Below are 13877 nucleotides of genomic sequence, written 5' to 3'. Positions count from 1 at the left end.
CAGACTATTCCTGCTACTGTGTCATGTGATTTGGTAGCAAGCTCTTTCAGAGTTGACATGTCTGTCAAGAAGACCATCAACGCTCGCCATGATTGATGGCTGAGAATGGTCATGGACACCAGACCATCCCACAGCAGCAGGTTGCTGGCACAAAGCTTACTCAGTAACATTAAGACAGTAGCAGCGTTAGTCTGGTGAATTCTTCCGTCATTCTTCAGGTGTAATCGGCAAAATCAGGGATTTTACACACCAATCGAGTTCAATTCACAAATGTCTTCTGCGGGATGATATGTGTATTTATCACACACATTTGAGCCGCATTTTGTCAACAGCTTTATGCTAATAGGCTATGACCAATAGGAGGACAGTTATTAAGATACAAATCTCAATATAAATTAACAAAAATTTGGAAACAACATGTACACATCATTGTCTTGTATAAATAAGCGAGCTTGTATTGAGCACTGGATTCAAAAGTCAACATTAAATGTTTCAGCGCTCAATTTCCCCAGCACATCTGTTCACTAGGTACATTGTAACAAATACTGCAGGTGCAAGTCAAAACTGGCCACTCTCAGTTATCACATGGGCGCTCCTGGAACAAAGATTAATGTAGTGCGTCTGTGTTCTGTATACCACCAGGCGGCCTCATGGTATACGGGACAGACGCACTACGTTATTCTATGTTCCAGGAGCGCAAGCGTGGTAACGAATTTATCTTCAAGCAAACTAGACGTGCACTAAAGATGTTATGAAGGCCTATGTGCGCAAATGCGCCACCTTTGAATTTAAAGTAAATTTTGCAGTTGTGCGTTTTGCTTTTAGCGTAAAAACTGCGCCATGCGTTGAGTTAGACCAGCGCATTACGCAGGGTTTGACATGAACTGTGCAATACAGTTATTTATCGTACTGTTTGTTGCCATGGATCGACCAATCAGAATTGAGAATTTAAATTTGCCTGAAGATAAATTAATAAACAATACATCTTATTTTGTTGCCTTTTTCTTCGGCGTCCCCGTTCTAGGAACAACTTTCTAACTGGACAAAACCTAGGGCTAAAAATTCAGTCGACCACAATGTCTGACTGACACAAATATCTGTGTGGTCTGGCAAGCATTAAAACCCATTCATCAGGTTTCAGATTGTAAATGTAATGCCATCTTTGTACAAAATTAGTATCTTTACAGAAATGTACACTTCAAACGAAACACTGACATCTGGCTCCACTTCCACTGTCCAGAAAGAACACATAAATGATCAAAAACTGAGTCCTTTACTATTAACTCATTTGTCCAAAACTGAAAATTTCTCACAGCTACGGAAAAAAAAGGAATTTTTCTGAAAGTGAGTTTTTTACTCTTACAGCATCTGCTTTCCCCAGTGTTGTTGAGTTGGTCACTAAATTTGTCCATTCACAATTCTGGTCACAAGTGACAGGGCAAGAGAAAAATCTTTGTTACTGTTTAATTTGAAGAGCTACTTTAATACATGCGTCTAGATGACTAATTGGCTTGTGAGGACTTCTGAATGGCTTGTGAAGATTTGAGAGTGGATTGTGAGGACTTGTGAATGGCTTGAGAGGACTTTCAACTAGCTTGCGTGGACTTGTGAATGGCTTGAGATTGACTTGTGAATGGCTTCTAAATGGCTTGTGAGATTTGTCATTGGCTTGGGAGAGCATGCATTTCCTTGAGACGACTCAGAACAGATTCAACTCTGATTTTTTGTAACAGTTGGCTCCTATGCAGGAACACACCACATGTAAGTTCTCCATGACTAGGAATGTTGATGCTTATCACTATGTCTTAGCCCCAACCTACGCCTTCTCATACATTTTAGATCAATATTTTCTCAATTCCCGTCAACACAGAAAAGATGTCTGTCTTGGACATTCCCACACAAAGTTCCTGAATGTGAAGATAAGAAGAAACTTGCATTTCCAGAGAGAAATGAAAATTGACTTTGAGAAGAAATTCTCTTCCGTCCATGAGATGCTGTACATTTTGGCACATTTCACCACAATGAATAAATAGCATTCAATTAATAACTCTCTGCTAGCCACATTAAGTTTGCGTAATACATATGCACGTACATTGTCATATTAGTAAACATGGGACAAAACAATCTTGCATATTCATTAACCGCATCCAGACTGCTCAGTTTCAATGTACAAATAGAGCTATTCCTGATGCTGTTTGCTCTCCCGATTTATACAAACTTTGTTCTACCAATAATTGCAAAGGTGAGGATTAGTAAAACTTTGTTCAGGTTTACATTTTCAAATGACAGCCCATCAATGTAGTGCCTTTGGCAAATCCACATTTTAAGAACTCCGGCACAATACGCATTGATCCGTGACGGATGCTAGAAGTTTACTACCACCGTGGATGAGTTACAATATGAAACATAATTTTCTGTTGGAACCGACCCCCAAATTGTGACTTTAGGGACTGGAAAGTACTTGGATTGGTCGCTTCAGTGATCACTCCACTGATTAAGTATCAAATGCGAATACTGCCTACTTGTGACATGTTGTATCAATTCAAAATTCTCGCCCGCTATTCACATGTACAAAGGCTGCAGAAAATTCAGGTTATTTTCCAAGGCAATGTAAACCCTTCCTTTAACTCTTAATGTCCATGTTTGTTGTTACTGTTTTGTTTTTACTTGCACTGCCATCCATGATTTGTACATATAACAAGCAGCAAGTTACAGTGTACATATCACAATACCATACTTTGTTCATATGAAGTGAGAATTCGTTATGTTTTAAAAAATCACTCTCGGAAGCATTTTAAAAGTTACATTGTCAGTGGTCATTTTATCTGCTTTTCTATGTAGCATCAAATACCATGCATGCTTTGGAAGGCCAATCATACCATTTGCATTTCTACTCAAAACAAATCGAGAAAAACTTTGACAGAAAATAAACTTGAATGTACTTGGAGAACAGATACATGCAAGTCAACAGTGCAATATGCTGCATTATGTCAAGAAAGATGTTAGTAAAAAAATTATAAAGGGGGAGGACAGTTCATGAGCCTTGAAGAATAAGCCTTTTGCGAGTTAAATTTGAATAAAATCCAGTGTTCCGAGTTCTTTAAATTCATTTGAACATAACAATTTGAATTCTCCACACTAAAAACACTGTTGGTATACCTTGCACAAGGGAACCAGTCCATTCCAGAGATGGTGGTCGCTATTAAAGCAAAAGCTTGCCCTGAATCACAAGGTATAGCAACAGTGCCTTTAGTCCGGGCAATTAAAATTGTTTTATTTAAGTGCAGTCAGATATTGCACCAGATTTTACTCAAATGCAATTCGCAAAAGGCTCATTCAAGGGTGGTAAGCAATGACTTTAACCCTAAATAGAAAACATCAACTTTCACAAATTGGCAGTGGGACAAACGTGCACAAACAGATGTCATTCTGAGGGGATCAGTGATAGCTAATACTCAACCAGGGATGGGCAAGTTGGCACATGGAAAAGTCCGAAGAATTAAACCCTGACTTTTTAGGAAGCTCTGGGCCACTACCGATTTCAACTTTGAAAAAGAGAATGCATATACAGATAACGGCTCTCCTGCATAAGAATGAGATGATGTGTGGCCTTTTGGCCAAGCGGCATACGCCATCAGCCCAACTTTCATTTAAATGTGCACAAATCCCTGCTGAACTTGCAGGGTACCTGGCAACCCAGGGGCATCATACCATACCGATAATCATACTATTCAGTCAGTTTTTACTGAAGCCAAATGCTATAATTGGCCTGGAACATGCACGACACACAAGCTCATTACATGTAGGTACAACAGCAGTGTTTCAACGTGCAGGAACACTGCAACAGCATGCTTTTCACTGCAGCATACAGTATCTTATTCACACCGTGACACTTTCAACGAGACAACGGTTAACACTTTGGCTACACTTCAACACTTCTCACAAACGATAAGACAGTTTTCTATAGCCACATACATGTATGCCATGAATGCTTTTTTGTCTGGGACCAAACTAAGACATATGTTACACTTCTGAATCTGGTGATGCCAGAAAATATTTGGACCAATAAGGGAAACCTACGAGTTCAGGAAGAATACAGGAAGAGATAATTTCCTACAATTCCGATCAAAGAAATAATGCTGATTTTTGTATTTGCCTAAAAACTAACTTCCCAAAAGTGCCTCCCCCCAAAAAAGGAACAGCCATGAGAAATGTATTACAGGTACATGCATGATGAGGCAAGACGTGGGGCCAATGTACAAAATCATCATCCTTCCAGAACTAATGCCTTCGTTTTTCAATTTCAAAATCTTAAAATAAAAAAAACCAGCCAATATCCAAAATATCACACATTCATTAATGCCTAACAAAGTGTTTTAAACTTCCAGATATACAAAGTCTGTATGACATTCACATCTTTCTAATAACACCCTGGATAACAAAATACCAGTACAGACATTGGCACTGTGTTCATTTTGGGTTGTGACTGGGCTTGTTTTGTTCTAAGCTCGGCAGGCTGGCAGACAATGTTTTCATCTTCAACCTGTTGAAAATGTTAGCTCCAAGTGTGCACACACATATTATCATGTACAAGTAAATGTACTCATGAGCATATGCCTGTAAGTTACTGGTACATTGTAAGATGATCCAGTTTGGTATTGCAAAAAGCCAAGGTCTTTCGGGAACACAGTAAGCATGGGACTCGGCATATGGCTGAGCTGATAGAACAGGTATGCGGGGCTGTTCCCGAATAGCCTCGTACTGAGCATGAGCTGTTGGAATATCAAACTAGCTCATTAGAAGCAGCAGTTTCTTTGGAGGGATCCATCCATCCATTTAAATAAAGCCACTACAACCTGTGTTGGTAAGAACAGGTGGGTCTGGTTTCAGAGGCCTTGTTTCAACACAAATAAATACTACAAGCAAAATGTTGGACGGAAGGGTGTTTCTACACAATTCAACCCTTGCTAGTCACCTGTTTCTCACGACACTGAAATCTTTAAAAAGGCACACGTGTATTGCAACACACTGTGTTATGACACCTATGTCACTGAGACGCCCCTAAGCTCCAAGCCAACTGCTGTAATGCCAATTTCCAGTTTTCCTTTGGCACTGTGAGGGATGGGCAGGCTGGCTGGTCTCGGGGATGGTACATTCAAGGATATACCGATGAAAGTCAGATAAGATTTGACGTTCCGTTTACTAGGTGTAATTAAGCAACAGGACTAGGTCTGTGGTAGGGCTACATACGAAGTCTCTTTTGTGAGTTTCTAAGGTTCTCAAAAGTAACCCGAGGGATGACAGACGGAGCATTCTGACCAAAATGTTGAGTTCCATCACGGCTCTTGTAAGAACCTCATACACTCACAAAAGAGAATTCCTACAAAGCGCTGCCGCAAACTTACTCCTGTTGATCAAATGTTGCCTCTCGTCAACTACACGCCGAAAATTCTACCTACATGCAGCAGTTTTAGACACGCAGCTAATTCACGATGAAGAGCGTTCTGTTCATGTCTGTGTTTCTTAAAACCCCTTGCACAATGCATGCTGCCAAGATCCTGATTTAGTGAGGAGAACGAATGCCTGAGATTTCCTTTTCCTGGAAGAGTCTGACAGACGAATGCAACTTTCATCATTTTACAAACCATGACCTGAGATCATTCCGAGGACCAACCTTCGGAACTCATGCAGCCTGTGCACGCGTACACTGACCAGTGGGGCCTGGTGACATTCTGCAAAAAGATTTCAATCTCTGGAGTCCATCGAGGTACATTGCTCATTGTTCCATTTCACTTGCACATCGCATAAATCTACCAATACAATGATTTATCTACTGGAGGCCCGGGTACATGGACATGTACTTTCCGTAGGCTCAGCGAAATTCCACATAACAGCAGACAAGCGGGTCGCTACTTGACCAAATTTGATAGAGCTACTGTGTGCATTAAAGTAAAGCAGAAACTAGCAGGGAACCGGCCAGCAGCAGCACCAACTGAATGCTACTGTGGCTGGTACCCCGTGTTTCCCCTAGCAAAACCTTCCAGTTTGCCATACACGACTTTCTGCTTAGCAAACTCCACGAATCCTGCCTGCAACCTTCTCTGGAGGCATTGAAATGTATAAATATGTATTACATTTGGGTAAAAGGAGTTTAAAAGGAAAACATTTCTGGCAATCTACGCAGTACACAGAATTCCATCTGATTTTTTGAAAGGGATCAGACGTTAATTTGTTTTGCAATTAATTTCAGGCTGACTTGTTTTCCGTTCAGAGAGGCACAGAGTAAGCTTGAACATATACATTTTTCCCACACACAACAGGTCTAGCTTTTGGTAGACAATAAAGACTATTTGGAGTAAGACATTACAATTCTATAACATGTTCCACGACATCATCAAGACCCAAACTGTAGGAGCCTTGTCCACTTTCCCCGAGCTCATCAGAGGGGGTGCAGAATGGAGATTCAACCACCTCAAAGGGGGAGTCTAGCATGTCACTTGGTGGCGGGGTGGCTGTCCTAACGTTGCAACCCACGCCCTTGTCCGTGAAGCTGTCGTCCAGGTTGTCGTACTGCGAGGCAAGAGTGGCTTGGCTGGCCCGGATCTCCGGAGACACGCCCCCAAAGTTTGGATTGAGTCCCAGGATGGCGGAGTCCAGTTCGTCCTCGGGTGGGAATTTCATTTCGTGCAGTCGCGGGTCCTCGTCTAGGGAGGGGTTGCCAAAGTCCAGACTCAGGCTGGTCTCTTCCTGCTCCACATCGTGGTAAACCTCCTCGGATGTTTCACTGGAGACTGCCACGTCGGATTTCGCGACGCGGTCCGTGGATGGGTCCACAAGGACGTCGTCTGATGCGTCGTGCCATACATCCTCGATTGAGTTCAGCCTCTCACCTTGGTCAGGTTGCACGTTGTTGAAATCGATGATGTCTGATTCCCTGTCAAGCATATCAAAGTTCAATTTGAGATCTGTCTCTGGACTACCACCGCTCCGTTCGTGGTCCATCACCATGCTTCCGTCCAAACGTATGAGTGTTTCCGAAGAATGACTCCCCCCCGGGGAGAGTGATGGTGTGCCCCCTTGAGGTAGGGTCGCACTGTGTCGAGATGATTCCATTGGGGAAACTGGGGGTGATTCTACAGGCCGTGCATTGCTCTGCTCAATGAGGAGTGGTTCTGGTTTACAAGGCAGTCGGTGTGCACTGCTATCTTGCTCATGTTCAGTGTCCGACAGAGACTGGATATAGCTGGCATCCAAAGTGTCCAAAAACTTGGGAATGGGTTGGTATTCTTCCGTCTCAAGAGGGGCGCGAGGGAATGACGTCCGTTTCCCAGACACCCCCTCCTCGGCACTGGTGTCAAATTCTGGCGTGAGGGCTCGGTTGCTGTACTTCTCCATGATGTTGTCATATTCTGACAGCACCGTGTCCAGACTGAACTTGGTCTCGGGTGGGAAGAGGTCATCGAATAGATCGGAGTCTGTGTTGGAATGGGCGCGGGCCGACAGGGACCTGGGCCGGGACAGTGTCCCATGGCCTGCGTCACCATCTGCCAGCTCCTCGGAGGTCTGTGAGTCCACGTCCTGTGTCTGCTGTGTCCCGTCCAGTTGGCCATTCACAGCAGCATCTGTCTGTCCCTCCTCCCCAAGGGCATTCTGGGTGCCGCGTGACTGCTTCCCTGGCTCGTTACCCAGGCTCAGCTCCCTGCGGACTTTGTTCTTGGCCTTCATGGCCCGGGTGATCTTCTCCAGCACTGAGGTCCCCTTTGATCCTTCGGGACTCTCCACCGATCCCTTCCGCCCAAACAACTTGGAGCTGGGCTCCTCCTCCGCGATATCAACCTCCCGGGGTGGGGCGATCCCAGACAGCTGCATGTCCATTGGCGGGGAGCTCTTGATCTTTCGCCGGGAGGGTGTCCCACTCCCTTTAGTCCGCCGTCGGACGGGCGTCTGGGGTGACATTTGCTCCCCACTGCTTTTGGGCCCACTCTCCAAGTCCTCGCCGTTGACGATGGGGATGAGTTTGACAGAGTTGGTCATCAAGGCACGGGCACTGATCTCCAGCAGGTTCTCCTCACCCTCGATCTTGGGCTTGGTCTCGGTGGAGATGTCTCTCGGTGTCAGCAGTGGCGTCTTGGGCGAGGTGACGTTGGAATCGGAGCTGCTGATACTCTGGTCGATCCATAGTGGGCTGGACTTCCGCCGGTCCTTCTTGCTTCGCCCGGCTTCCCCTAGCCCCACTTTCTTCTCAGGTAGGAAGATGTCATCGTCAGAGTCATCCTGGTTCTGCAGCTGCGTTGTTGATGCCAGGAAGTCCTCTGTTGCCGCGGCGATGGTGGCAGCATCAACCTCGAAGAATGAGTCATGGGATGAGGCACGTTTCAGGCTGGAGCTGTCTACACAGGCCACTGAGTTCCTCCGCATGATAACTTCATAACAGAAATAAAGAAGTCCATGTTTGGCAAATTCAGCAACTCACCTTCAAACTTTTGACCCCAAGTTTTGAACAGCCACAGAGCAACAAGCCTTATCGTCAACACTGCTATAGAAATCTAAAATGGTTAGCCAGAGTAGCAATCAAGTCATCACTAGGCCCTGTCTCAAGTTAAGTTACACGCTATTTGAATGAACTCTAGCAAAACCCATTTCTTTCAATCTCATGTCACTGATAATCACATGTTTCTTGTGAACTGCCTGGTGACACGCTATATATGACTGGCTAAATAAACAGGGTACCCCACTTAGACAGGTGAAGGAGTACGGTTTAGCAGTGAAGGTTTGTAACTCCTGATAAGACAGTCGGGGGTATGTGCTGTGTCCTTCAGCTAGCCATTTCAATCTTGTCAGTCTCCACCCAGGAGTATAGATCTCTCTCACTGAATGCCATCTTTGAATTAAAAAATTTGCAAATGTTCTTTTTACACACGTACATGGACACACGTGTGTTGATCCAAGGATCTTCAAAATATGTGCAGCGCCCAGAGGGTTGTGGCATAGTTGTAAGATTCAAGTCGGGGACCCAGACGCGAGTGGTACTTTAACTACTTCCTGCCGGGAACTCCGAAATCGGAGACGTATGGTTTATATGTGTGGCTGGGGTCTCAGAACTCGGGAAAGGGAAACAGGGACTTGCAATAAAAGACCGTACTCGGAACAAAAGACAAGGCTGCTGGGCATTTCCGACATTTTTTCACTCTCAAAATTCGAGATAAACCTGCCTTGTTTTGAAACAGTATACCACGGTTTCGGGCATTTAGAGCGAGCGGATTACCATCGGGGACAAAAGCGCTCCACTACCACAGTGATGAGCTACAAAGTACCGCTGCATGCTAATCTGGCCCCTATTGAAAAGAGGTCAGCAGCGCACTGAGCCAGGTTCGTGAACAAAAGACTATTGCATAACACCACAAAATCTGGGCTCTTTTTACAAGGCTGCAGGCCTGGCTGAAATACTCAGGCGTCACTAGATTTTAGACATGCCTTCACGTGTTTGTGTCCAGTAAATGAAGATAGTAATTTTTAAAGAATTTTAAAAACAGAAAAAAATGATCAATATCCCGCCCCAGCCTCATCAACATTGAAAAATGTCCCGGCAGGAAGTGGTTACTGATGGTGACTTATCTACCTGGTTTACTTACCATTACTTTCGCCGCTGCGTTGGCCTTCGTAGCTGGAATTGCTGGAGGCCAGCGACTCAACGCTGCGCACCGATCGCAAGCTGCTTCGCCCCCCTCCCTTCAGCAGCTCTTCGCCGTCCTTCTTTTTGCCGTCCTTGGAGCCTGAGCGGGAGAAGAAGGCTTTCCAGCCCGGTGACTTCTTGGATTTGGCCGAGAAGGAAGCACGCTTTCTAACATGGAGAAAAAATGGGCAGATCAAACATACATGTAGCTTCAATGTACACGTGAGACTGCCCAGTGAATAGCAACAGTGAAAAAAGGCACAGAATAGTGTGGTACTAGTACATGTACATAAAGTTTGACGAGGTACATTAAATGTGATGTACTGAGAAAAATTCTTGACAGGAATCAGCAAAATAGCTACATTCTTGGATCAGTCAAATTTATTGCAATCTGCAGGGAATACAAAATAAGATTTCCAATGCCATACTATGAATAGACATTGTTTCAATTCAAAGTGAAGTGGTCCTCAAGCAATTTCATGGCTTGAGATATCAAAACTGATCCAAGCTGGAGCCTACAATGGTGCAGCAAACAAAAACTAATGTCAGGTTGAATGTCATTTTGAAACCAATCCGCTCCAAACGGAACAAAAGACGGCGTGTTTTGAAATGAAAATGACGGTTCTTTGATAGCAACTCACTGCGTAGGTGGGCAGGTTTATGAGTATTTGGCAGGGAGCATGCTGGGTACGCATAACAAATCTATGCTGGAATGTATGTGCAGGTGTGGCATACATAAGTGTGGACCTCTACACAAAAGAAGTCCACATAATGTACGGTGCGATGGCGTTATTTGGATTTGCGCACGTCCACACAATGTTTTCCCCTCTCTGGTTTCAGAGGCGTTTTGGGGCCAAGGTTATCCATGGCAAAATGAAGAGGAACAGTCCAGGAAATCATCATCAAAAATCCAGCTCCAGTTATCCTAGTGGGAGAAAAAGGAGCATTTCCCTCAAGTTTCCTTAACCACAGGAGAACAAAGGAATGTCCACACTTTGTATGTACAACAGGTATATGTGGTCTTTATGTGTGTGCCGAATGCATGAAGGAACCATGTTGGAAAACTTCTCACCAGCCTGACCTTCTATGGCCAGCGAGGGTGCACTTCAACTCATTGCAGATAAAGCATTACAGATACATAACATTACATCAACTGTACCTTTCCATGGGTAAGTCTATGATGGTGTGGTACTGCTTTGGTAGAGCAGCCGGCCCTCCACCCACCTCGATGTACCTTGGCTTGTCCTCAAGCTCCGCCCCCTGGGAGGCGGTGCGAGCCCGGGCCTCCTCCAGAGAGAGGAGCTTAGTGGGGGTGGATAGGACCAGGGATTTGGGGCGTTGCATCTCCTGGCCCATCACTAGTGCGCATGAAAGAATAGGAAGAGAAAGGATGGACAAATATTTAGGAAATGTTTCATCAAAATAAGTTTTGCACTGGGCACTCAATCCAAAGATGGACCAGATGAGGTGTAAACACACATAGTTTTCCTTATTTATTCCACAGAGGACATGTACACTTGTTTAACAATTCTTTTTCCATTTCTGCAGTTGTCGTGCTTGGTTGGGTCAAAGCGTAATTGCAAGGTTGAAGAATTTGTGGGGAAAAGAACCCACCCCCAGCAGCTTTTCGGGTAAGAAATTCAACGTTAACTGGCTGTCTCTTCGTCTCCGCAAGGTCCAACCTCTTCCCTGGTTTATAAACACTATGCTTGCCTTCATGCCTTCAGCATTTACTGGTGGATGGGAGGCGGATTTCCACTGTTATTAAATGCAACTTCAGAGCATCTATGTCACTGTGTACAGGGCTCAAGTCGTACATTCCCAAGCACAGGTGCCTTACATATATATTGCTGAATACTGGTTATGCACAAGCTGTCACATTCAAGCATGTGAACCACTGCATGCGCACGATGAGTTCTTCACAGGCTCTTGTGTATCGACCATGTAGACCAACATGTGCACGTACCGACAGCTATGGCAGAGTCTTAAGCACGGTTGCCTTGTCACAGAAATATCAATCGATGACCTGTACTCACATCTTCCTGGGACATCAGGGAAGAGCTTGTCATTGAAGATGACGTCAGCTTTGCGGATCAGATACTCCACCACAGTGGCCTGGATCTTGATTTCCATGAAAGCCGCTGCAGTGGCAGAAGCTAAGTCCTTAGACCTGAAGACCAAGGAACAAGAACCTTTCATTGATACTAAAGACAAAGTAGCCAGGCTACACTTCATCGCTGAGGGAGAAATTGTGACTTTTTAAAGAGCAAAGAAGAGTAAAATCCTTCACAACCAAAATGTATCAGAAAATCTGCAAGGATGGGGGTGGGGAGTCCAGGCGTAACTGAGGAGGTAAGGGGCTAGGGCTATGGTAAAATCCTTCACAAAAGAAACAGTGACCATTTAAAGGAATTCCACGTCTCAGGGCTCTAAGCCAAGCTTACATGTACCTGAGGACGTCTGGCACCCAGACTGTGGCTGAGCTGTACCTTTCCCGACGCAGCAAAGTCTTCACAACCTTTCCGTGGATTTTGACGGGAACTGATGTGGTTTAAGGGGCTTCTGAACCTACGGGTATTAAGAAGGTCGGGTGTCCTATGTCCTAGCTCTACCTTCTTAAATATGGCAACAGCCAGGACAACATACCAATGGATTAACGGTCAAGATTTTGCGATTATAAACCTACCTCAGGATGTTGGGTACCCAGACTTCCACCTTCCTTCGAGTGCCAAAATCTTGTATAACATACCAATGAATATACAGTCATGATTCTGGAGTTATGAGCCTACCTGAGGAGGTTGGGTGCCCAGACTATGGCCAGGTTCTTGGTGGTCATCCCCGTCTGGTTCTCATAGGTAGCCATCTTGGCCAGATGCTTGATCAGGAAGTGTAAGGTGCGGTAGTGGGGCGGGGGCAGCTGCTGGACGGTGTCATGCATCTTGAGGAGACGCGTCTCCTCCTGAGATGTTGCCGCTTCCTAAAAAGGATAAACCCAAAACATGCCGTACCTTGTGAATTACAGAACAGTGTGCCCTGGGCCAAACTTTTTCAATCTGCTAAGCAGATTCAGAAAATATTGAGGCAAATTTACAATGCTTTACTGATACTGTACCGGTATAATATGTTTGGAGGTAACCTCTTTTTACAGGGCAAACATTATCAGAGCTGAACAGCTCCACGAGATTGGTGCCCTGTTTTTTTTCCCAGAGAGAGTTTGTAGGGTACGTTAGTTTGAGGGAACAGGTCACAACAGCTTTTACTGAGTTTGAGGCACTAACGGAAGCACAGAACAACAGGAGTGAAGTGAGGTTTTTTTCAGCAGGGGCACCCAAAAAAATGTGTGATTGGCGTTGGTGGTTGAGCGGAAAGCAGGACGTGGTGGGTTTGAGTACAACCTGAGCGAGTGTTGAGACATTTTCTCAGTTTCATAGTGAAGCACAACCCTTTTCTATGTCAAAAGAAATGTTTTTCTTCTTCAATTTTTTCCACTTGTCGTGGAACACCATTTAACATTGCCCGGTGACACCGCCAGCTCCGTGGGGGAAACAGGGACGAAAAACAATCACTATAAGGTCAAAAGGTTTTTCCATGCGCACTTGTTAGGCATGGAGTATGAAGCGGCCTAGTGTCCAGACGTAGTCTTTTGTCTGAGTGACCCGAGTCCAAACCACTGTAAGTGCCACTCGCGTCTGGGTCCCCGACTTGAATCTTACAACTATGCCACAACCCTCTGGGCGCTGCACCAGCCTCGGACAAATCTCCTACCCACCTCAAATTTCTTGTAGAGCTGGTAGGTCAGCAGCGGGTTGGGCAGCTCCCGGAAGTACAACTTGCAGACCGACGACACGCAGTGGATGTCCTTCTCATACTGGCTCAGGTCGGGGACCTTCTCGCTGTCAAACTCATCCCGCAGCCACTGGACTGTCGAGGAGACCCCCGACAGACGGTAGATGCCGTCCAAGATGCCCTTGTCCTCGATGAACTCGGTACAGGCCTGCACGATCTGGGGCACTACGTGATAAAGGGAATTAGTGAACAGGTATCAAGCTGTGCTTTTGGTCCGGACGGTTGGGCGGATTGATGACAGCTTTGGAAGTCCCAAGTATTTGATTTTGTGAACACAATTAATGAGTTTTGGATCATGTTTCCTAAATTTTGGTGAAATGTCAAGTCAAGCAAGACGGCCATTCATGAGCTCTCTGTC

General features: G+C 45.1%; 1 protein-coding gene across 9 annotated transcripts in view; it reads right to left on the bottom strand.

Moving 5' to 3' along the window:
- Nucleotides 1–2801: 2801 nt before the first annotated feature.
- Nucleotides 2802–13877, bottom strand: part of LOC110988800 (uncharacterized) — a 61461-nt gene continuing 50385 nt past the window's right edge. For all 9 annotated transcript variants that reach the window (XM_022252643.2, XM_022252650.2, XM_022252648.2 and 6 more), the window contains 6 exons: nucleotides 13443–13684; nucleotides 12463–12650; nucleotides 11710–11843; nucleotides 10833–11031; nucleotides 9633–9841; nucleotides 2802–8423 (listed from right to left, as the gene is read on the bottom strand). In XM_022252643.2, the coding sequence (XP_022108335.2) occupies nucleotides 6364–8423; nucleotides 9633–9841; nucleotides 10833–11031; nucleotides 11710–11843; nucleotides 12463–12650; nucleotides 13443–13684 (3032 nt within the window). In that variant the 3' untranslated portion in view covers nucleotides 2802–6363. The remainder of the gene's footprint in view (nucleotides 8424–9632; nucleotides 9842–10832; nucleotides 11032–11709; nucleotides 11844–12462; nucleotides 12651–13442; nucleotides 13685–13877) is intronic.

This window comes from Acanthaster planci, linkage group LG10 (assembly GCF_054643075.1).
Source record: "Acanthaster planci isolate LZ-2023a linkage group LG10, COTS_SCS, whole genome shotgun sequence".
Lineage (NCBI taxonomy): Eukaryota > Metazoa > Echinodermata > Asteroidea > Valvatida > Acanthasteridae > Acanthaster > Acanthaster planci.
The sequence above is the reverse complement of the archived record's forward strand: the minus strand, read 5'-3'. Positions and strand labels throughout refer to the sequence as shown.